This window comes from Hyaena hyaena, unplaced genomic scaffold (genome assembly GCF_003009895.1).
Source record: "Hyaena hyaena isolate Hyena2069 unplaced genomic scaffold, ASM300989v1 scaffold_70, whole genome shotgun sequence".
Taxonomy (NCBI): Eukaryota; Metazoa; Chordata; class Mammalia; order Carnivora; family Hyaenidae; genus Hyaena; species Hyaena hyaena.
In genome coordinates, this window is record NW_024080701.1 from 3,924,631 (window position 1) to 3,948,740 (window position 24,110).

At 42.1% G+C, this 24,110-nt stretch overlaps 1 protein-coding gene across 10 annotated transcripts in view; it reads right to left on the reverse strand.

Moving 5' to 3' along the window:
• Positions 1–576: 576 nt before the first annotated feature.
• Positions 577–24,110, reverse strand: part of PPIP5K1 (diphosphoinositol pentakisphosphate kinase 1) — a 39,187-nt gene continuing 15,653 nt past the window's right edge. For 3 of the 10 annotated variants that reach the window (XM_039232778.1, XM_039232776.1, XM_039232777.1), the window contains exons 23-32: positions 23,965–24,072; positions 23,101–23,217; positions 22,786–22,950; positions 20,784–20,933; positions 20,068–20,158; positions 16,838–16,963; positions 16,065–16,127; positions 10,819–10,956; positions 6,742–6,855; positions 577–2,528 (exon numbers count right to left, since the gene is read on the reverse strand). In XM_039232778.1, the coding sequence (XP_039088709.1) occupies positions 1,642–2,528; positions 6,742–6,855; positions 10,819–10,956; positions 16,065–16,127; positions 16,838–16,963; positions 20,068–20,158; positions 20,784–20,933; positions 22,786–22,950; positions 23,101–23,217; positions 23,965–24,072 (1,959 nt within the window). In that variant the 3' untranslated portion in view covers positions 577–1,641. The remainder of the gene's footprint in view (positions 2,529–6,741; positions 6,856–10,818; positions 10,957–16,064; positions 16,128–16,837; positions 16,964–20,067; positions 20,159–20,783; positions 20,934–22,785; positions 22,951–23,100; positions 23,218–23,964; positions 24,073–24,110) is intronic. The other 7 variants (XM_039232783.1, XM_039232782.1, XM_039232786.1 and 4 more) reach the window with 5 other exon arrangements.

The following is a 24,110-nucleotide window of genomic DNA, read 5'->3' on the forward strand; positions in this document are numbered from 1 at the left end:
AGAGGTAAAGAAACACCATAACCCTTTTATATCAACTCCTCCTGAGACTCACTCCAAAGCATCAGAGGGTGATTCTAAGGATCTGGTGAGAAGACAAGTACTCACTGGTGCTTCACAGAAACAGAAGCTCTCTCCCCCACAACACTACTCATTTAAGACATTTGGTATGGTGGGCTGACTGCCACAGGGCCCTCCTGGGATGCCTAATCTATTTTATTTTATTATTTTATTTTACTTTTTAAATGTTTATTTATTTTTGAGAAAGAGGCAGACTGAAAGTAGGGGAGAGGCAGAATCAGAGAGAGACATAGAAGCAGAAGCAGGCTTCAGGCTCTGAGCTTACAGCTCAGACGTGGGACTCGAACCCACGAACTGTGAAATCATGACCTGAGCTGAAGTCAGACGCTTAACCAACTGAGGCATCCAGGTGCCCCCTCTAATCTTTTTATTTTATAGTCCCTTCTCACTCAACTATAGCTGCTTTTGACTGGTTCAGATCAATTCAGTCATAAACAGACATTATTGATTTATAGTCATATTCATACTTGAATTCACAAGGACATCATCACCACCATCACCATTTGTATTACTTCATATTTATTGAGCACTCATAATGTTCTGGCCACCCCACTGCAAAGATTGCATTACTCCTCCTACCCATGCCCATTCCCATCCCTGTATCTTTGGGAAAAGCTTCATAATCACACCTGACTCTAAAGACATAACGATAAAAGGGAAAACCTCTTGGGGACCCTCAAGTGTTTGGTCTTTGGCCAGTCTGTCCCTGGCACTACTAGAGAAATATATATAATCTTTGCTCATATGTGTACAATATTGATCTCTGCTGATTGCTTAACGTAGAACCCGATTTTCTCTGGTACAGCATCTCTTAAGCCAAGTAGCCTCACAAAAGAAGGAGACCAAGCTTCACAGATTGGCCAAGAACCTCCCCCAGAGCATTTTAAGTAGTTACTCTTAAATTTTTCACAGCAATCTAATACATATCTTTCCCTAGAGCTATTGCCCAGAGGAACACTACTGGGCCAGAGGGGGAACTTGCAACATTATATAAAACACCCATAAGCCCAATCTAAAGATTAGTGGCCACAATGGATATTTGTTTGGGAAAGGGACTCTCATTTTACCCCCAGACATTTCACAGCCATCCTAGGCCCACCTGAGGAGTGCTAGCAAAGACAAAAATCTTCCTGAATGCACAAATGGTCTAAGGGTACCTTGAGAAGTTGTGAATATTTCCCCAGAAAAGTGGAGACCCTGGAGTCCCCTTTTGCATTTGATGTCTCAGGATGGTGTCTTCAGCAGTTAAGTGGCATTTCCTTTAACAATCTGGAATTCCCTGGTGTGCTCAGAGGATATTGGGTAGATACTTCAGCCAAGCCCTTTATGGAAATCCTACTCAAGTATAATGGCCATATGAGGAGTCAATGGTTGCTTTGAACATGAAATTGTCTCCCCACCAAGCCCAGCTCTGGTACAGTTCTTGGCTTCATGCCAAGCAGACTGCTTCCTCAGACACCTCTGGTGAGATCCAAGGTCTTACACTGGCAGGTGAGTTAGCCAACAGAAAAAGTTGCTAGCTCAAATAGCTGGTATAGTGTGACACCACTAATGAGAACATGATTAATCACATGTTGCTGGTGGAAGGGGTGAGTGCTGGTCACAGGCTAGAGACTGGCTCTGAGGGTTTGGATCACTAGATTGACACTGGGCTTGGGGAACAGCCTCTTCAGGCAGCTGGTTAGTCACCTCAGGGACCACCCAGGACTGCTGATTAGCCTCAGGGACTTCCTGTACCTGCAGATCATCCTCCCCAGGAAACTCTTGGGATGGTTTATCAACCTCAGGAATGTCCTGAGACAACAGATTGATTGCAGAAGCCTTTTGGATTAGCCTGCCAACCTCTACAAAGAACTGGCATGACTCGCTGAGCTCCTCAGGGATCTCTTGGGCTGGCTTGCCAACTTCTACATGGATTTCCTGGACCAGGCCACCAACTCCTACAGGGAACCCATGGTCCAGTCTGCCAACCTCCACAGAAACCTCCTGACATGGCTGGCTGACCTCCTCAGGGTTCTCCTGGCAAAGCTGGAAAGCTTCCTCAGAGATTTTCTGGCACAGCTGGCTCGCCTTCTGGCATGGCTGGTGGATCTGAGGGACATCCTGGCACATCTGGTTAACATTATCATGGTCCTCCTGGCATGGCTGGCTGGCCTCTTCAGAGATATCTTGGTATGGTTGGCTGATCTCCTCAGAAAGTTCCTGGCATGGCTGGCTGGTTTCCACAGGTGGTTCCTGTGAAGAGTGGCTTGGTTCAAAAGGCTCTTCCACTTCTTCAATGGGGAGCTCTTGTTCTCCATTCCCAGGGAGCATCCCAAGGCCTTGATGTTCTTCAGACATGTGTGAACTTACAGAAGGTTGATCACTGAAGCCAAAATGGCAGTTACCATCCACTGCAGTAGGGGAGGAAGGACCAGCACTGGACACAGTACTGGAAGGGCCACTGCTGTCTGTAAAGCAAAGTCAGAAGATCAAGTCAGGCAAGCTGGAAGAGTAGTTAAATTCTATGCATGTAGTTCAAATACCAGAAGATACAGCCCCTGTTAGTCATGTGTTGAGAAAAGAGGGTCTGAATTTTTCCTAAGTTATGCAGAGAAACCTAAATTAGCCCAGCTTAGGAACTGTTGCTCTGGCACAATGTATACTACAGGAGTATACAGGAGCACTGAGGTACATCTAAGACTTCGGGAGAGAGTGCTAAGGCCTGCTTCATCCAGTTCTTTCACAAATGTACTCCTGCCCTAACTCCAAATTCCCATGGTCCCTCATTCCTACTTTGGAAGCATATCAATGTTGTATTCCAGTGGTTCATAATTAGGGGTACATATCAAAACTTTGGGATATTTTTAAAAAATAAAAATTTCCAGGTTCCATCTCCAGAAATTCTAATTCTGTAGGTTTAGGGTAAATGTGTGAGGTAGAGGGGGAATAAGGGCAATATATTTTATTGAAACACTACCAATTAAATCTGATGTACATCTTTTGTTAAGAATCATTTCTTTAAAACAATCAGCTTATTTCTGGGGCAAAGGTAATCATTCTTTATAGACCAAGAGACAAGTAAGCAGGAGAATGTAGCAAAATCTTGTGAATGAGAACAACAGGAAGGAAAATTACCTGAAGATGGAAGACTGCCATGGAATCTAAATGGCAGAAGTTCGCAATTACCCTTTCTAGGGGTCACTGAACCCTTTGAAACTCTAGTGAAAGTCACAGGATATTTTCCTAGAAAAATGTACAGAAAGGTGTGCATATGGATATCCACACTATTTTCACAAATAATTCTTGGGATTCAAAGACTTTACCCTGAAATCCATCCTGGATCCAAGGTTAAGGCTTCTAAGTCTTGAGACACATAATGTACAGGCTTATGGGTGTTACAGACATATACAACAACAACAACAAAACCATAATTACCTCGACACTGACAGTAATAAAATGAAGGTCTTAGAGTCTTCAATTATACTGTGGGACAATTCCTACCCCAATCTCTACTTCATTTGACCTCTAGTAGGAGACTAATCTACTTTTCCTTTTGTAAATGTATTTATTGATAGTATTGTAATTTTGTATATAGAGCACTCTGATATCAATACTGATAGATTTTGGAAATAAGGGACACATGAATATCCTGCCATCAAGGAGAACCTGGGTAAGTTGGCAAACCTGAGCCTGCAAAGGCTGATTCAGTCACTGAGTTTAGGGTATGCCAGTTCTCTCTTTTCTATACAGGACCACAGGAAGCATGCTGCAAACAGGAAAGAAAGAGGAACATGGTTTGGGCCACCAAAGCCTATTTAGGGCAGATAAACCCTAAATGTTTACCAATGAGGCTACACACCTCATAATGAGTCCAAGGTGTGATGGTATATTAAAAAAAAAAAAAAAAAGAGTTCACCCAAGGATAGAAGTAGCCTTAATATTCATTTAGTGGCTTGATTCGGGCAAATCAAAGAGGTCAGAAAGAAACAGAAGCAGGAGAAAGATAAGGTTTCCAGAGGCAGCCAAAGCAATCTTCAGAAAGAAGAAAGCCGGAGGTATCACAATTCCAGATACAAGATATACTACAGAGCTACAGAGCTGTAGTAATCAAAACACTAATGATACAAAAATAGACTCATAGATCAATAAGAAAGGAATAAAGATCCATGCTTATATGGTCAATTAATCTATGACAAAGGAGGCAAGAATATACAATGGGGAAAAACAGTCTCTTCAGAAAATGGTTTTGGAAAAACTGGAAGGCTACATGCAAAAGAATGAAACCAGACCATGTTCTGACACCATACACAAAAACAAACTCAAAATGGATTAAGGACCTGAAATCATAAAAATCCTAGAAGAGAGCATAGGCAGTAATCTCTCTGACGTTGGCCAAAGCAACATTTTTCTAGATATGTTTCTGAGTCAAAGGAAACAAAAACAGAAATAAACTATTGGGACTATATCCAGATGAAAAGCTTTTGCACAACAAAGGAAACTATCAACAAAACAAAAAGGCAACCTACAAAATGGGAGAAGATACTTGCAAATGATATATCCATTAAAGGGTTAGTATCTAAAATATATAAAGAACTCACACAACTTAACACCAACCCCCCCCCCCCAAATAATCCAATTTAAAAATGGGCAGAGGAAACCATGAGAGACTCTTGAATGCTGAGAACAAACTGAGGGCTGAGGGGGGGTCAGGGTGAGGGGGAAAGGGAGTGATGGGCATGGAGGAGGGCACTTGTTGGGATGAGCACTGGGTGTTATATGTAAACCAACTTGACAATAAACTATTTAAGGGAAAAAAAATGGGCAGAGAATCTGAATAGACATTTTTCCAAAGAAAACCTACAGATGGCCAACAGGGACATGCAAAGATGCTCAACATCACTAATCATTAGGGAAATGCAGATCAAAACCACAATGAGATATCACCTAACACCTGTCAGAATGCCTAGAATAAAAAAGACAAGGAATAACATATAATGCTATATGTTAACTAATTGGAATTAAAAACTTTAAAAAAAGACAAGAAATAATAAATGTTGGGGGGATGTGGAGAAAAAGGAATTCTTGTACACTGTTGGTGGAAATGTAAATTGATAGGGCCACTGAATAAAATGGTATGGAGATTCCTCAAAAAATTAAAAATAGAAATGCCATATGATCCAATAATTCTATGACTGAGTATTTACCCAAAGAAAATGAAAACGCTAATTGGAAAGGACATATGCATCCCTATGTTTATTTTAGCATTATTTACAATAGCCAAGATATGGAAGCAGCCCCAGGGTCCATCATAGATGAATGGATAAAGAAGATGTATATATAAAACACAATGGAATACTACTCAACCATAAAAAAGTATGCGATCTTATCATCTGTGACAATATGGATGAACCTAGAGGGTATTGTGCTAAGTGAAATAAGTCAGAAAAAGACAAATACCACTGATTTCACATATGTGTGGAATCTAAGAAAAACAATAAACAAATAAAAAACAGAATCAGACCTAAAGTACAGAAAACAAACTGATGGTTGTCAGAGGGGAGGGAGCCAGGGGGAATGGGCAAAATGGGTGAAGGGGATTAGGTGATACAGGCTTCCAGTTATAGAATGAATAAGTCACAAGAATAAAAAGTACAGCATAGGAAATATAGTCAATGGCATTGTAATAGCACTGTATGGTGACAGATGGTAGCTACACTTGTGATCATAGCATAACGTATAGACTTATTGCACCACTATGTTATATAACATTGCATATCAACTGTACTCAATTAAAAAAAAATAATAATAATACTTAAAAAAATATTTCCAGGGGCACAAAACCCATAAATACTCCAGGAGAGAGGTAAAAGGAGCAATGGCAAGGTGAATATAAGAGAATCTGAAATTCAGGGGAAGAACTCTTGGTGTCAGGAAGGGATGTTTCTTCTGCATACAGAGTGCCAAGCATTTAACTCAATGCTGAAATATGAATTTTTGCTTCAGTCCTATCCAAGTAAAACAATAAAAGCCATGTTTGATTTTCATTGTTTCCTGGAGGTAGGTTGAATAAGGAAAGGATTTTTCCATTACTGGTGTCTCTGGCCCTTATACTCCCTCTGAGTGTCACCAGTATCTCCCCTAACCTGCAATTATCCTAAGAACTCCTTGTGACTCCACTGTTCATATTGTTATCAAGGAAAATTAGTATTGGCTAGATATTATAAAGAAGAGATGGGAAAGAGCAGCACCTTAACTTGAACTAATAGGTGAGAACAGACAACCTCAGAGAAAGGACATGAAGAAAGTAGTAGCAGATTCTAGTTGCCTTCTCCCAACTTTTCTATATGTCCAGGTTTCCTCCCAAGTCACCTATACTTGAGAAAGCTGTAGAGACAAAATGGGAATCTGAGGAGAATGAAGTTTCAATCCTTTCCTCCCCAAAGGACCCTCTGGGACACAATCTTTTAGGAGTCTCTCCAGTGAAATAGAAGAGAATGGAGATAATGAGATAAAGATATCCTCCCTTCACCTTGGAAACAGCAGATGACACTGCCTCCTCTACTGGTTATTCCTGGTCTTTCAAACCCTCATCTTTATTTACCTCATGAGACAGGTCTCTCATTCATCATTCCCTCCATCCCTCTTGGCCTCTGTCCAGGCAGTTCCAAAAGGATTACTTACACCAAGGGGGCTTCTCAGAGCGCTGCCGGAGTTGTAAGGTAGGTGAATGAAGAGTACGGGGTGGGGAAAATGGGCTATCTGAGGCTTGGTTGCTGTGCATAGAGTCAAAGAGGGCTGGATAGAGTGGGGAGAGAGAAGGAAGGAAAAAACGAGTTTGAGGAAGAATCCAAGAATCACAGGTTCTCAACATAAGTCAAAACAAACTTTTGTTTTCTCAGGCTGAAAAGTAGCATTTCCTAGGGACCCTTTACACAAACCATTTTTAATATTTTAAACTTTATATTATGAATATTTTCAAACATTTTTGTTCCCCCCTCACCTCATTTTTTAAAAAAGTAGTTGAAAGACTACAATCCATACTGATATGTTCATTTCCTATATTTACCACATCAATGTGTTAACATTTTACCATATTTGTTTCATCCATTTCTTCATGTGAAGTTCTTTTTTAAAAATTACATTATAAACATTTCAGCTCTAAACTCATAAATATTCATCTCTAAAACATAAGGAATTTTTCCTACATAGCCACACACCATTAACCAAACAAAATTTAATAGTAATACCCTAATATCATCTAATACCCAATTCATATTCAAATCTCCCTGAATTATTCCAAAAAATGTATTTTATAGTAACATCCAAATATGAACCATGCATTGCATTTTATTATGTCTCCAAAGTCTCTTTTGATTTAGAATATTATGGCCACCTCACACACACACCATTTATTTTCCTCACAGAGACTTTTTGAAGAAAACAGGTCAGTTGTCTCACATTCTAGATTTGTCTGATTGCTCCCTCATAGAATCATTTAACTTGTTTCACTACTGCTTGTATTTTTCTATAAACTGGAAGTTACATATAAAAGGTCTGATTAGATGATTCAGTTTAAATAACTTTGGTAAGAATATTTCAAGAGGTGATCCTATGTACTTTATATCACATCATATTAGAGGCACATAATGTCTCATTGTTCCACTAAGTAAAGCTAAGTTTACTAATGGGTTAAAGTGGTAGACACAAGATCTCACCATTGTAAAGTTTCCTTGTTAGGAAGGTAATGCTTTGGCACCATACAACCCAATCAACATTTCACACCTCTGTGTGAAATCCGTTAATGATCCTTAATTCCATCAATTCTCTAATATTTATTAGCTGGCATATTTTCTATAAAGAGGAGCTTCCCTAAGGCTATTTGATTAGACTGAACTGAAGTTCTTACTGAAAAGGTAGAATAAGAGTTTATTTCCTTTCAATTACTTTTCAGAGAAAAAAGGTGCTGAAAAGTATTCTCCAATTGTGGCAGATGAGAATTATTTTATTTTTGCTTTCTTTTTAGTAGAATTACTTATTATTTATTATGAGCTTGTAGATTTTTATATATTCAGTGTACTTGAATCAATTACATTAAATTATTATTTTTAAATGCTAAAATGTGGGGTGCCTGGGTGGCTCAGTTGGTTAAGTTTCTGACTTTGGCTCAGGTCATGATCTCAAGGTTCATGGGTCTGAACCCTGTGTCAGGCTCTGTGCTGACAGCTCAGAGACTGAAGCCTGCTTCAGATTCTGTGTCTCCCTCTCTCTCTGCTCTCTCCCTCTTTCTTTCTCTCTCAAAACTAAATAAACATTAAAAAAATTTTCAATGCTAAAATGTTCCGATTCTGATCAGTGGGAGCCTCTTCAGGGCTATCGCTTCCTCGCTTTTGTTATAACATGCCTCAGGACCACCTTTAATTTCCTTGCTCTAGACCATGCACTCTCAACAAAATTGGTTCTGGTGAGGGTGAAAAAAATCATAGATATTCCATTGGTTTGTGGTCCATCACATGGCCACAGACCATAAAGAGATAACAGATTGTATATTTGCTGACTCTTCTGCCTGCTCATATCTTCTAAGAAACCCTCTAGTGAATTTTGCATTTGTTATACTTTTCAGTCCTAGAACTTTTGTTTGGTTCCTTTTTTATATTTTCTATCTCTTTAATGATATTGTGTTTGCTGACACATCATTCTGATTTCCTTTAGTTCTTTGTCCATGGTTTCCCTTAGCTCTTTAAGCATATTTAAGATAGCTGATTTAAAATCTTTGTCCTAGTAAGGGGCGCCTGGGTGGCTTAGTCGGTTAAGCGTCCAACTTTCGCTTAGGTCATGATCTCGCAGTTCATGGGTTCGAGCCCCGCGTCGGGCTCTGTGCTGACTGCCAGCTCAGAGCCTGGAGCCTGTTTCAGAGTCTGTGACTCCCTCTCTCTCTGACCCTCGCCTGCTCACACTCTCTCTCTCCTAGAAATAAATAAAAAAACATTTAAAAAAATAAAAAAATAAAATAAAATAAAATCTTTGTCCTAGTAAATCTAACATCTGTGTTTTCTCAGGGACTGTTTCCATTAATTTCTCCTGTGAATGGATCATACTGTCTTGTATCTTTGCATATTTTATAATGTTTTGTTGAAAACTAGACATTTTGAATATAATGTGTTAACTCTGAATATCAGATTATTCCCCATTCTTAAGGTTTATTTTCATTGTTTGCTGTAGGCTATGGCTGTTTAGTGATTTTTCTAAACTCTTTTTGTGGAGTCTGTCTTCTTTATCATAGATAGTCTCTGAAGTCTCTGTTCCTTGAGCTTGTTTCACAGCTAGTGTTCAGACAAGGATTTCCTTGAATGCCAACAACCAGAAGAAGGGGAGGAGATGGGGGAAAAGGAGGAGAAAGGAGGTAAGGGGAGTTCTCTCAGTCTTTGCGGATTGGTTCTGTGTTGACGTATTCCTGCAACACTTAGAGAAACTGCTACCAACTCCCCCTCGGTCTTCACTTCTTGCTGTGTCAAGTATAGAGTTCAACCAGAGGTAAAATCTTAGGGTCATCTTATATGTTTTCTGCACGTGTCCCCCCCTAGGCATGCAAATGTATTCTAAATCCCCCAGCATATGTGGGTGCCTTTGAGTGCCTTAATTTTCCAAAAAAATTCTTTCTCTAAGTCTTTATCCCAGGCTTTCAGTACCCTCATTATTTGTCTCAATTATAATTTTCGCCCCAGGAAGCAGCATGTTGTTCATATACCTTACAATGTTTTCAAGGAACACTCTCTGCTACTTTTCTGCCCTGATTCAGGTCCACGTTAAGTGAAACAAAGGGAAGCACCCTATGACAGTTCTTTAGGTTAGACAAGATAGAATAATAAGTTAGAACAGATAAACACAATTCTTCGAGAATAAAGTCTGTTCTCCTCTCTTTGGAACTAGGGACCAGCGTCCCACACTGAGAACATGGCCTGCCATCTTTAAGAGTGCTGCCAAAGTTGGGGAGAGGATGGGATAAGAGATAGTGAAATGATGGGAAGCCTCCTTCCATTCTTAGGTTGCCTCTTTCTTGATTGACTGTTTTCCTGGTTGCTGCAAACTTTCGATTATTTTCCAGAGTTCTGACAAAGCTGGTTCTGATAGTTTCTGCTTGATTTTTTGGTGTTTCTATGAAAAGAAAAGCCCTTGGAACAACCTATTAATTAATTTTTACATTTAGATTTCTAAACCAGAAGTACATCCTGGTATACAGCATGAAGTAGGGATTCAATTTTAATTTTTGTCAAACGACTATTCAGTTGTGCCGACTTCATTTATTAAAAAGTCTATCTTTCCCCCAGTGTTTTGAAATACTAACTTCATCTATTTCTGGATTTTCTATTTTGTTTAATTGGTCTCTCTGTCCATTCACGTTCAATACAACAATGTTTTCATTATAGAAGTTTTATAGAATGCTGTAAAATCTGAAAGGACTAATAACTTTTCATTACTCTTCAGGGTTTTCTTTGGCTATTCTTGCTTATTTTTCAATGATAACTTTAGAATCAATTTGTCTAACTTTAGAAAAACAGGAACATTTTCACTGGAATTATGTTAAATTTATAAATTAACTTGGAAAGTCATGATGTTGAATTGGCTTATGCAATTAAACAATTTTTCAAGTCTGCTTTTGTGTCTTTTTGGAGTGCCTATCTTTTTAAATTTATTACTCATGTTCCAGGAAGCATAGGGGTAGAGAGAGACAGAGGTACAAGATAAGAGTATTCTCCATACCTGCAGATGCCTGTGCTTGGGCATCAGTGTGGCGCTGGCAGACATTACTCAGGAAATCACTCACTTGACGCAGGGAAAGGGCATTATGCAGTGTTTCCAGAGGGTAGATGGTAGGCACCATGGAACACCCTTCAAATCCTGTTAGAAAAGAGACGGGCAAAGTCAATGGTATTCCTGCCAGATATACCCCAACTGTCCAAGGAAGCATGGAGAGTCCCTGAGAGCCATCAGGAGAGTCCATGGCTTTTAGAGATGGGGTATCCAAGATTCTCAAGAGAGGGAACTCTTTAGAGCCCCTACAGGAGTCTGTTTCTCACCTCCAGATTTCCTAACAAGTCTACCTGCTAAGGGCTCCAAGTGAATCAAATCGCCTCTGATCCTACCTATGGAGAGCCTGCAATGACCCATGGGAAAATCAACGGAATTCCAATAGGGTAAGCACCTACATTGCTCTTCCTCTTTCTAGGGGAATAAAACAAAAGTCCAGAGGTAATGGTGAAATTGTAGGTCTAAATGAGGTAGGGAGGTCATGGAGCTGGGAAGAAACAGCAGGTTTCAGGGATCATGTAAGGAGAACTGGATTAAAGAGGAGGGTATGGAATCTGAGGAGGGATTCATGCAGATTTAGGATATGGGTAGAAAGACTAGCTGGAAGCTAGTCTGGAAGCAAGCTGGAGTGCATGCAATACACATGAAGCTCAGCCCAGGAAAACCACATGCATGAACAGGCTGGGGGATGGAAGTTCTTTCTTGGTCATTTCCATCACATCAAAGCTTCTCCCTCTGCTCTCACTGGAAAACCCTGGAAGACTTGCTAGGATTTCTCTAGTCCATCAGGAAAAGGAAGCAAACCCCTAGGAAAAAGAATAAATACTGATTCTCTGCGCTGAACCCAACAATTCCAATGTAGATTCACCAGTCTGGGCTAGGTGAAAGGTAAAGCTAAATTTTTGGAACCTTAATCCCAGGGCCTGTTGATGAAAAAAAAAACGTCCCCATTAGAGGATCAAGAAGCACACATCCTAAGTACTTTTTTCAGCCCCCAATCTTTCCTATGTCTCTTTATAACTCCTTAAAGAAACTAAGAGTAGGCACAATAACAATACCTATGAAAGACATAGCCTCCCGTTCACTAATGACTAAAATCTATAACTCAAAAAGATTATACCTGACCATCTTCTAAGCTCTGGCCCTTGTTTGCTTCAAAGATTCAATTAAGACATTTGTGCCTCAATACCCCCCGTACTCTTAGTGGCAGGAGCGTAGGAGAAGTATATAGTCTTTAGCTCCTCAGAGTGGCTAGAAAAATATTTGGATTTGAAGATGGTAGTAGCAGAGGGTTATAGAGACAAGAGCAGATTCCAGGGCAAGAGACTATTCCTATACTGAATAGAGTTGGGAATGGGTAACATTAGGAGGCAGTGAGGAAGGAGAACAGGAAGGGAGGAGCAGCCAATGCTACAGCTACCAGGCAGTCTGGCCCCAATCCCATCCAAGCAACTAAATGCAAGTCACATAACCTTAGGGTAAATAGGAGAAAGGAACAGGTGGACTCTCCTGCCAGAAGTGCAATAAGCAAAGCAGTCAGTCCCAGCCAGGGTAACGGCAGCAGCCAGCTTGGTGGCAGGGGGTACCGTAGAGGCACTCGGGGTCATCCTGGCCTGAGCGCAGCCAGTTCCGGAAGAGGCGCAGGTGGTAGGAGCACTGGTGCAGGTGATGCGCCAGCGTGGCATCCAAGGAGACTGGCCGGCCCCCTGGACAGTCAGAGGAAAAACTGCGCAGCAACCGGACCACAGGGTGCTGGTCATCCAGCAGCTCTGGAGGGGATGGGGGGGACCACGGCAGGAAGCACAAAGATAAAGAAAGAGAAGAGGGAGAGACAATGAGGGGGGCACTGAATGGCACAAGCATTACTAGGAAGTGGGACCACTCAACTCCAAGGTGAGCTAAGAGAGAAGCAGAGATGGTCAGAATCACTGGGTATCTCTTGTAGGGAAGAAGAGTGTACGTATCACATGAAGTCTCAAAGAGGGGGCTAGTGGGTCCTCATCATAGAGCAAGGTCCTCCCCTCTCTCACTGAGGATAAATTAAGTTAATGCTTACAGACAGCAGTCACATCATTCTGGATGGGCGTAAGCTGGCAGTTTTGTGGCTGGAAGTCTTGATTAGAGCTCCAGTGTCCCTGGTCATCCCTGAACAAACACTACTTAGGGCCTGCTTCACAGATAAATGTATTTATAAAGTTAGTATAGAGATGAAAAGATTCAAAGTCACTTAGAGAAGAGTGTCAAGAATGGTAGAGGGTATCAAGATAAAGTTTGAAGCTAAAAAGGCTCAGGCCAGGCCCTCTGGACCAGACTCTAAAATAGCCACAAACAGGGAAGGTATTAGGTAGGGGGGTAAGGAGACTGGCAGGATACCAGGTATCTTTCTAAACAGAGTATGTAAAAAACAGAATCAATACGTGAAAATGATGACACTGAGTAGTCAGCCTTTACTCTTCCCCAAATATACAGATTTTTAAGAAAGTATTTGCATAATCTCAGGATTCAGGGGACACTGTATCCATTACATAAGTCAAAAAAAGTTAGATAATTTTGTATTTTCTTCCCACTGATGTCTAACTTTGTTCAGCTGGTGAGTGGAAAAGCTTCAATACTGAACCACTTATAATTTTAGCTGCTTGGCAAACTTTGTGGATATATGCAATTCAAATGCAAAAGGTTGAAGGCAGTGAAAGGCAAGTGGAAAGGGCCATAGGAGGAACAGTAAGGAACAGATCCTAGGAGAATGGTTGGCAGTCTTAAGACCAGATGGTATAGAGAAGGTATGTCAGGGTAGCTAAAGAACTCTCAGACCAGAAATGGTTCAACAGAGTGATCTCACGACACTATGGTTTCCAGAGACCTTAGTATGGATGTCAGGAGAGGTTTCAGTTCTACTCAGGCACCAAGTGTATCCTAGAAGATAATGGGCTTAGTAAATCTAATGGGTACACCCTAACATTCTGGATGAGGGTAAACTAGTCTCTTTCCCACTATATTAGTTTACTTTGGTGAGTTCAGCATGCAGTTTAGTAATGGGCCATACTTGTATACTCGATGTAGTCCAGGACATGACAGAAGCTTATCAGGAATAGAGACAGGGATAGGCTGAGAGACAGTCTTCTGCTAAGGTGAGTTATTGCCTTGCCTCACTTCCAAAGCTAGGCCAGGTTTTCCAGCTGCTATTTCAAAGACAGACATCATGGCAAGAAGATGGTGATGACGGAACAGCAAGTTGGCACACTGTTGTGACTAATCTGCCATAAACAACTGTAGACAGAGCATCCACGCTGTAATTTCTGGGTCAGTCAAGCATGATTTGATCATGGGGTAGAGTCCTCATGTTTTCCTGAGTGACAAATTAAATCTAGATAATCTTCAGCAAGAGACATAACAGCTCCAAATTTCTCCCACACATAGATCCCAGATGCTGGCACCTGAGGCACTTTAGCCTCCAAACTCAAGTACAAGAAGGCCAGAAGGCCTCTGAAGAAGTGTTCAGGGTGTCAAAGATGTTGAATTTTCTCTCCTGCACTATATCTAAATTGTCCAGGTCTTTCTTCTGCTCTTCCTTCAGTAGAATCATTTTTCTCTTCTTCAACTGGTGAGGCTGCTAACCAAGGCTTCGGGGAACTAGAGATATATAGGTTTGAGATTCTGTTTTATGAATTTGGATCTTTTCTCATAAAACCTAAGAACTAGGCTAAATCAGTGATTTAGCTCTGATTTCAGGGGCCCAATTTCCTGGTACTACATTATATACTCTAAGTAACACGTCTCCTAAGTCCAAGTCCCAGGTTGTGGGGTTGGGGTTGGTGCATGAGGTTCTACTTGAGAGGACTGTGGGACGTGAAGGCCAGAAGAATTTGAAGCTAAATGTGAAGGCACAGCCATGCCACCCCAAAAAGGGAGTTTCTATCACAGCACAAATGGGAGCCAGGTGGGGTTATAAACTGAGCAAGTACAGGCTAGTCAACCTAGGGAGATCTCAGCAGTGCTTAGGGAGAGATATGGCCTGACTGGGCTAAAATCTAGCAGCTGCCACTGGCTATGGAGGTATTTCCAGCCAGGAAGCCAAGCTAATTTTACCTCCTTTGGAGAGTCTTAGTTCTTAGACATAAGAAAACCATAAAGAAATGAGATTTACCTTGAAAACAAGGTACAAGGCAGAGAGAAACTAGGAATATAAACGATAAAACAAGGAGTAAGTCCTGGGTTCCCCTGCCATGCCCTACAAAGAGACCACAGCCATTCAATGTTTGGTTTACACAGATCTCTAAACTCTCCCACCTTAGTATGACCAGACCGGTTCTTCAATATTCTTGAAGTATTATTCATTTCTAAGTCCCCCAGAATTCCCAGGTTACACCTCAGCCTTCACTTCAAGCTTCTCTGAGATAGCAGTGTCTTAGGCTGGGGTTACAGGGAAACTGTAATAACTCGTGTTGTATAACCCAAGGTACAATCCCTTTTCCTTTACCTACTACCTCCTTCTCCCTTCTTTCTCTCTTTATCCCAAATCAGTCTGGGCTCCTGTTTTCTAGGCCCACACCCTAGGTTAGTAGTAACATAAAGCAAATGTCAGGAGCACAAGAGCCACATAAAGTACACACAATGATAGGAGATAGGAATATGGTGATGGAAAACTGTAAACTCAAGACGTTATGGGTATGCTTGGGAATTGGGAAGTGCAGCAACATTGCTCCAAAAGAGAAATAAATTAGTCATTCACTCCAACAAAGAGTTGGAGAAGAAAACAGGAAGACCAAATTGTACAAGCTGAGGAGTAGGGGGGAAAAAAAGAGATGGGGATGATACAGAAAATACTATTCTCTTCCTAAGAAGGAGAACCATTGCCATCTTTGTAGAAAGCCCAGCAGTCATGTGATGGGAAAGGGAGAGGTCTAATTAATGTTTTGGTGATGATGCTGAAAAAAGTGACAGAACAGTTGATGATGGTGATCATGGATTTAAGTCCCTGAGTTGCCACAGGGATAGGGCAGCCAGGCTGCAGCCAAGACTAAAGTTTGTCACAACAAGGGGTATGTCCCAAGAGGGACACTTGGTGAATGGTTCATTCAGAGACAGCAGGTTTTCAACACAGAGGAAGACAGAAGCAGAGTCAGTGTCAGAACTCAGAGGTTAAGTGTCTGGAGGTGACATGATGAAGGGGAATGACATTGAGTCAGAAGCAAACGTACCGTTAGTCGGATGCTTTGCAAACGACACAGAAAATCGTTTTACGGCCGGGACAAACAAGAGCTCTGGGGAGAAAAGACATCATGGGGATTATACCCACCCCTGTCCCCACCCTCTGCTCTGGAATTTGCCCACAATATACTCTGTTCTTTACAGTTAGTATATGACCTGCTTCCACCCCACCCCTTAGATTCCTGACTACTACAACAGATCTTCTCCTGTGGTATAATCTCCTTACAGGAATCTGTGTGTCATCTCTACCACAGCACGACCCACAAACAACCCTAATTTAATCACCACATTCTCTTTCTGGTCATTTGGAAATAAAATCTGTGTAAAAACTTTCATCCTTCCCCCAGTGTCTTTCCATATCATCTTCCCTGTCTTGGCTGAGCAACTTCCCCATCTCTGATTTCCTAGATTTTAATGAAGATTCCACTGCATTCTTCCTGACCATGGATCGTCCTCCTTGGTCCTTGCTCCTATAGGCCAGAATCCAGGAAAGAATATAATGGTGGAGTAAATTGATGTAGCAGGACTGTATGTGGGAGATTATGAAGGGATAAGCATAAATAAGTAGTATTTGTATGGTGAGAGGGAATGCAAATGGAGGGGTGGATGTGGGTCTTGGTTCCTTCTCCCCTCTATAACTGATGAAGAAAACTTGTTATAAGGCCAGGGTCAGTGCCATCTTAAGTATGAATAGTTCTTGAGCTGTGTCTGTGCTGGGGGACAAATGAAGAAAGGAGTTGCCCCCCAAAACCCACCCACATACCATCTCGGTGCTTCAGACTGGCAGGTGGTAGCTTTTTGCCATGGCTGCGGGCGTAGTCCTGAAGATTCGGGGCACTGGAGGAGCCGCCCAGCACTGTGGTGCTGAACAGCCCTGTGCACTGTGAGCCTGCAAGGCCGGGAGTGCATTAGTAGCCACGCAAAGCTGCAATTACCACACAGAAGTACACATAACTTCACATGACAACATCAAGACACACACATATAGCTACTCAGAGCCACCACTATGGGTGAGCCACCACTCATAACCACAAACAGATTTCACTATTGTCCATTGCCACACTGGGCAAGCAAGGTAGGGATTCTGCCAAAGATCTACATAGTAGATACAAGAGGCCACTACAAATACAGTGTTAGTCATATTAGGGGACTCAAAGCTACTGAAAGGTGTAGACTATGTTCTCCAGGTGCCTCTTAGAAATGCTAAAAGAATAGGTAGCTCTCTCTAGATCTCCCTAGATTTAATTCAGTTCACCTTACCCTAGATACAGAGTTTGAAGAATTGAGAAATATAATCCCTTATAGACTTAAAAGGAAAGAACTTTGATTGAAACTAGAGACTAAGTTTTGAGCACTCAGCTCAAATTCCAAGTTCATATAAGTTTCAATTCCTCCTAAGTTTTTCATCCAACATTCCCTTCCTTCTACCTCTCTTCAGGTCTTTTTATTTTTTTTTTTATTTTTTTTTTTATGTTTTATTTATTTCTAGGAGAGAGAGAGAGAGACAGCATGAGCAGGGGAGGGTCAGAGAGAGAGGGAGTCACAGACTGAAACAGGCTCCAGGCTCTGAGCTGGCAGTCAGCACAGAGCCCGACGCGGGGCTCGAACCCACGAACCGCGAGATCATGACCTAAGCGAAAGTCGGACGCTTAACCGACTAAGCCACCCAGGCGCCCCTCTTCAGGTCTTTTTAAAATTTCTCAAGAAAAGAACTATGAGACTCACTAAATTTTTAAAGCTAGGAGGGACTTAAAGATCATCCAGTACAATCTTCTCATGTTAGAGGTGAAGAAACTGAGATTCAAAAGGGATCTCATTTACTCAAGGTTATAGAGTTTGTTAGGAGCTAAGCTAGTCTAAAATCCAGGTCTCCTGATTCTGAAGATCAGTTGTGTCCAGTTAGAAAAGAAATAATTATTTTTTCATCAAGAAGAAACAGAGCATTGTTTCTGAAGTGAAGATGGACCCAAATTAAAGGCATGTGAAGAGTCAGGTGATAACCTGCAGGACATGCCTACTGTGTGCGGAGGACCCTATTAAAAAGGAGGACCTGATAAATACGAAACAATGAAAAAGCCATGTTTTTCTGCTCTCAAATGTTTATTGTCTTATAAGCCCTATGCTCAAAGCCAGATGCCTACCCACATAAGTTCAAAGAAAACAAAGGGAACTCTATTGCCAGTCAGGGGAGTAAATAAAACTTTAAAAAAATCTGTGAAGCAAATAAACCAGTCAATGTTCCAGACATGACTGAGAAGAGGGTTGGGACTCCACGGTCCCCTCTCCTACTATAGCTCACAAGGACAGAGTGGGAGGGAAGAGAAAAGATTAACACCCAAGTTTTGGGAGTTGTATCTCTACTTCCAAATCCATCTTAGCCAAGGCCTTGGCTTTGGCTTGGGAACTTAATACAGCAGAGATGGATAGAACGGAAAGGAGGTCAGCTTCCTTTGAGCCCACAAAGAAGGTGCCATGGTTTCAGGGGTCCCAGCATTTCAAGGCCACCACAGAAATCAAGAAGCTTAGATGGCTAATAATCTCTACCCTGGAATTCAAGATTGCTGCCCTATGCAGCACCTTCTCCTACCTTTCATGTGTAAATAGGCACTAGAATGGGACTCAAATAAAGCTTATTAAATATGTCTACTTTTCTTCACAGAGGCCGAAACTAGCAGGCTTTATCCCAGACTACCCAAGCTTTTTCCACATTTACTTCCTCCACTAAATAATTTCCTGGTGCCATCCTGTCAATCTTGCCCTGTCCAGTCCTTGGATCATCTCAGAGGGTACTGTCTATGTTATCACCACCTTGTTCTTGACAATACTCCTACTTCACTGGGCCTGACACACCTATCCTCACTTCCAGCCTACTTGAAACCTGTTTTTTACTGAAACTTCTGGGAAGAGAAGTCCATGTCATAGATCTATCAATATGTCATTTATTTTTCATGCCGCAAACCATCTATCTCATCTAAGGGATACAGAAGGCTACCTCCTCCCATAAAACTAGCCAGGAAAGTTACTAAAACCTTTCTGCCCCTTGCTGGTCCAAATACTGATCATGTTTAGGCCAAGAAATTGCGTGCCAAGGACAAAAGTTACAGAAAAATGAAAGGAGCTAAATGGAGAGAATAATAGGACAAGATAGAAAAGAGCCGGAGAACCAAGTCCAGACGCCACACAATTGTCTCTAACTGCCAGTTCTACTTACTGGCTCATAAGACACTGTATTCAAAGAGAGCCCCTCCCAAGGACCACTCCCCGCTCCCAAAGAATACAATACCCTGTGAGGCTTGGTCCTTCCTGCAGTCTGTGTTCTTAGGAAAGGTTGAATGATGTTCTCCACCCCTCTCCAGGAATCAAAAATATCAAGAGACATTCCCTCAAAGTCCTGAGAGAAGCCTCTGCCACTACACCAGTCTCAGATTTGTCCCTCAATTTTCAGGAAGGAAGGAAAAAAAATTACAGGATTAGGAGAGGATGAAAGAGGCATGGAGGTAGGAGGGGCCTGAGCAGGGATACAATAAACATAGGTCTCAGAGGAAGACATGGCACAAGTTCTCCAAATGAGGAATATGACACTTAGCAGGAGGTCACAAGTACATCTATTTATAGTTTTGTCTCTGGTAACTCTGAGACATGGCCCCTTAAGGTCAGGGCTGGACTGGGAGGACAGATAAGGAATGAGAGGGGTAGCCAGAAAAATGTCCTTCAGCCAAAGAAATGGGAGTTGGTGTAAAAAAAATAAACCAAACAAACAAAAAAACAAACAAAAAAAAAAGACAAAACACCTTCCTGGAATGGAAACAATCATCTGGGATCAAAGTTCACACCTAAACAAGGCTTCTCCCAATTCATCCTCCCTAGTCCCACCCGACAATTCCACAGACTGAATGACCCCCAACGTCCATGACTAAGGTTTCCCACAATAAAATCCTGAAGAACAGACAGACACCACTCCCCAATAACAGGTGAGATGCTAGAAGACCATACCTAGGCCACTTTGCTTCATCTCCGTTGGTGGCCGTGCAGATGAAAAGAGCCGGTAGCCTCCAGGCCTCGATGATGAAGTCTCAGAAAGCACCTGGAGAAAAAGGACTCTGTATTAGAGAGTTGGTTTGCCACCTCAACCAAGAAGTCTAAAACCCAGGTCGTGAATTCCTGCCCCTATAAAGCCAAGCAAAGTCAGAAAGTCTGGAAGAATCAAAAGATTTTTAGGGGGAAGAAGAATGAAAAGGGAATGGAGAGTGTACTTTGCAAAGGGAACTATCTAGGGAATCTCATACCAGAAGGCACTTGTATTTCCAAGATGCCTGGCCCCATAGCCCTTCTATCCCAAATCTGAGAAATCACTATTCAACTACTTTCAGTTCTCAGCAGAGCAGTGTTCCTTCATCTTGTCTATCCCTCCATGGGACTCAGAAAGCCAATCACAATAGCTGAGTCACAATAAGAAGTAAAGTCTGGCTACCCTCTCTTCTTTCCATGGGACAGCTGTGGTTATGGCAACCACACTCGGTTTCTTATCTGAACCAAGAAGCCCTCCTCTCCATGTCTGGAGACATGAAACAGATTTCTAAAAAGGCTACAAGGGCCTAATCACACAAACCCCAACACCCCCCCCCCAACCCCCAGAGAGTGTTCTGAGTCCCTCGGTCCCAAAAGGCAAAGACATAGGCAGGAAAGGAAGATGAAGTAGGGAGGGACACCTGTGTGTAGGACGCCAGGTGAGTGGTGGACACAGCCCGGGGCTGTAGGCCGATGGCTGGGGAAGGCCGGGGGAGGTCTCCTGACCTCCTGCGGCGCCGTCCCCGCAAGGGGATCAGGTCCAGGTTCCCCGTGCACTGCATGTTCATGACCTGCAATCAGACCGGGTGGAAAGCCGGTCACGGCTCCTTTAACTCCCAGGCTCCCAAAAGCCCCAATGCCCACTGGGCAGAGCTAGTTATAGGCCTGGAGAGGATCATCACCTAGGGCACAGCTGCTATGAAGGTCACAGGTCTATATTCTAAAACTGTCTAAAAATATGAGATAACAAGAGGAGAAGAAGGGATAGGGCAAGGGTTGTAGTAAATAAGGATAAAACTACCAATGCCTATACCTACAGAATAAGGAAAGGAAATATTAATATTAAAATGCTGTGTGACCAAGGAGTAGAGAGAAGATTTTCCTGCAAAGCTAAGGAACATATCTTGGGTTACCATCATCCTGGATAAGCCATGGCATAAGCAACACTAGGAACTAAAAGGAAGGAATGTGGTTACAACAGGAAGCTTCCCTGTAAGCCTGAAAGAAAAAAGCCAACTCATCAAGTCTGAGAGATGATACACAGAGAGCTCTGCTTTGCCTATGTCTTTTGACTGATTAAACCAGAAGAAAAGAGGGGGTTAAGCTCAACAGTGCCAGAAAGACTGGCAGATTATATGAATGGGGAAGACATTCAGTTGTGGAGAAGCATTTTATTGGTAGAAGATTATGCGTCATTCTATCTATTTGATCTAGTCACATGAGTCTGCAGGGTACTAGTACGCTATGGATACCAAGTTAACTTATACATCAAAGAGAAAACGATGCATACCCCACCTAAAGAAGCTCTGAGTAGTCACAACATCAAAACTTTTTAAAAATAATCAGGAAGAAAAAATAAGCCCCAAATAGTCTGCTGTTTGTCTTCTCAGCTTTCTCTAAAATCTGAACTGTAAACCTCTGGCTGAACCTATGTAAGCTAGTTACAAATTATTATGAGCCATTCCTAAAATGAAACATCAATTCCTTTAAGACAGAGAGCTTGTACAGAGCCAGGTGAACAGATCTGTCTGTCAAAGCAGGACCCAAATCAGACAGTCAAAGTCACCGAGACAGGGATAAATCATGGGGTCAAAAAGAGCGTCATTGGGCCAAAGAGGAAAAGAATCTCTGCAGGAAAAAATGTGGACAAAAACCCAGCACAGTTAGTTGGATACAATGTAACATTTACAGCAGTTGCTTCCTCTAGGCTAGAGAATTAGAACCAGGCCTAGAGACAAATTCCAAAAATAGCAGACATAGGCCCAGGCTCATAGACCTCCTCATCAGAACAGAGGGAAGACAGAGAGACCTCCAGAGTTGCTTCCCTTTCTGGGATGAGTACTGATAACCCTAAAGGAATAAGATTAAAGTGCTATATAATTGCTCCTGTTTGAGGTATAATTTTTACCCAAGGCAACAAAGAGATGGAGAGAGCCTGGTCTTTAATATCAATTGTTTTATTATTATAGCTGCTGTTTACTGAGCATCTATATGGTGTATATTACTTGTGTTTCACAGATGAAAAAAAAAACAAGGCTTGGAGAAGTTACCTGTCCAAGGTCACACAGCTTCTAAATATCAGCCTGGGAGTTTAGCCCAGAGTTCATGCTGTTTCTACTATATTTCCTTTTAAAGAACAAGCCTTTTCAAATTCATCCAGAGACCTCCTCCTCATTCTCATCTCTTAAAATCCTATTTCTCAGGCACCTCTCACTGACATCTCTTTAATCTCAGAGGCAGCAACCAGCTTAAAGGAGCTTTATTGGGAGACCAGATATGAAACAGAGATTAAATAAAACATCCATCAGGGGTAGGAGGACTCTGCTTAAGGTCCCAAAAAACCCCCCAAGGGGATTTGGAGGATTCATGGATATTGTCCTATGAGCAATTCCACCATTCTTTCTCCCAAGCCCCTCCTATTACCTCCATGGAGCCGGCTTTTCGGTTACGAATGAGGGGTGATCTCCTTGGGAGGCCAGGGCCCTCTGGGGGCTGAGGTGAAGTCTGCAATGCCCGGTCTGGCTCATCCGATGCCTTTCCCGGGCACAGGTTCTCCATGCTGCCTTGGTCTGCTTTCATCTCCTCATTCTACCCAACAACAAGCACAGATAGGAGTTAATGGCCTCCAGCCTCCTAATCCCAGACTCCCCAACCCTTTTACCTCCCTATAGTATTTCCAAGTTTCCCACCACTTGGTTCCTAAATCCTCTAATCTAAAACTCCAGCACTCCGACCCACCTCAGAAGAAGCTGGACGGAATCCACAGCCAGTTGGGGCATTGCCTTCTTCCTCAACACCTTTCACTCCAGGGCTGAAGTGTAGCTCCACATGGAACCGCTCCTCTGATAAGGGATCCTATGGGGCATCAACAGATGAAGGGGCAGTTGGAAAAGCTGATATGGTGGTGGAAGAGCAGGCAGGGACAACAGAGAGGAACTCAAGAGGATATATCCTCCCAGGGCTGAGATGCCAGTATCTTACTCTACTCTCGAGCTGATCTATTGTAAGCTTCCCCTTAACTACAGTCTAGTGTTAAAGGAACCTCATTCCCACACCTCCACCATTTACAATCCACCATCCCACACAACTTTCTGACCTCCAGTTCTACAACTCTTTCCATCCATCTCCCACAGTAATTCAGCTTTGCTACAGTACATACAGGAGCACACTTATATATATATATACACATTACACACACACACACATATATATTTTACAAATAGTTTATTGTCCAGTTGGTTTCCATATAACACCCAGTGCTCATCCCCACAAAGAGCACACTTATATTTTTGCAAAGCCAGATGAAAAATGCATACCAATATTTGAGTGAAAAAAAGACTCATTATAACATCATCCCAAATTTTATATCGTCTCTAATGCAGAACTATGCTCTATGGTATCTCTTTGCCTCAACACCATCCCAAAACACTTTTTCTGTTCCAGTAGGAACTTCCTGGATGCTCTGTGACATGCTGTGTTTGGGTGTCACACCTAGGTGAATTCTACAAATTATAAGGATATGACAGTTTCTTTCTAAGATAAGAAGGAGGAGAAAGAAGGGGCACCCTCTTCATCCCCACCCTGTTGTCTAATGCTCCTCACCCGTGTGTTGTCCTCATAAAGCATGATGACAATCTGGGTCATATAGTTGAGCTCTGAAATGGCACTAAGATAAGCCAAAGCGCGCTGCCATTGTGCATCCTGGGTCTCCTACCAAACACAAGAAGAGGAAAGTCAATGACCAAGGA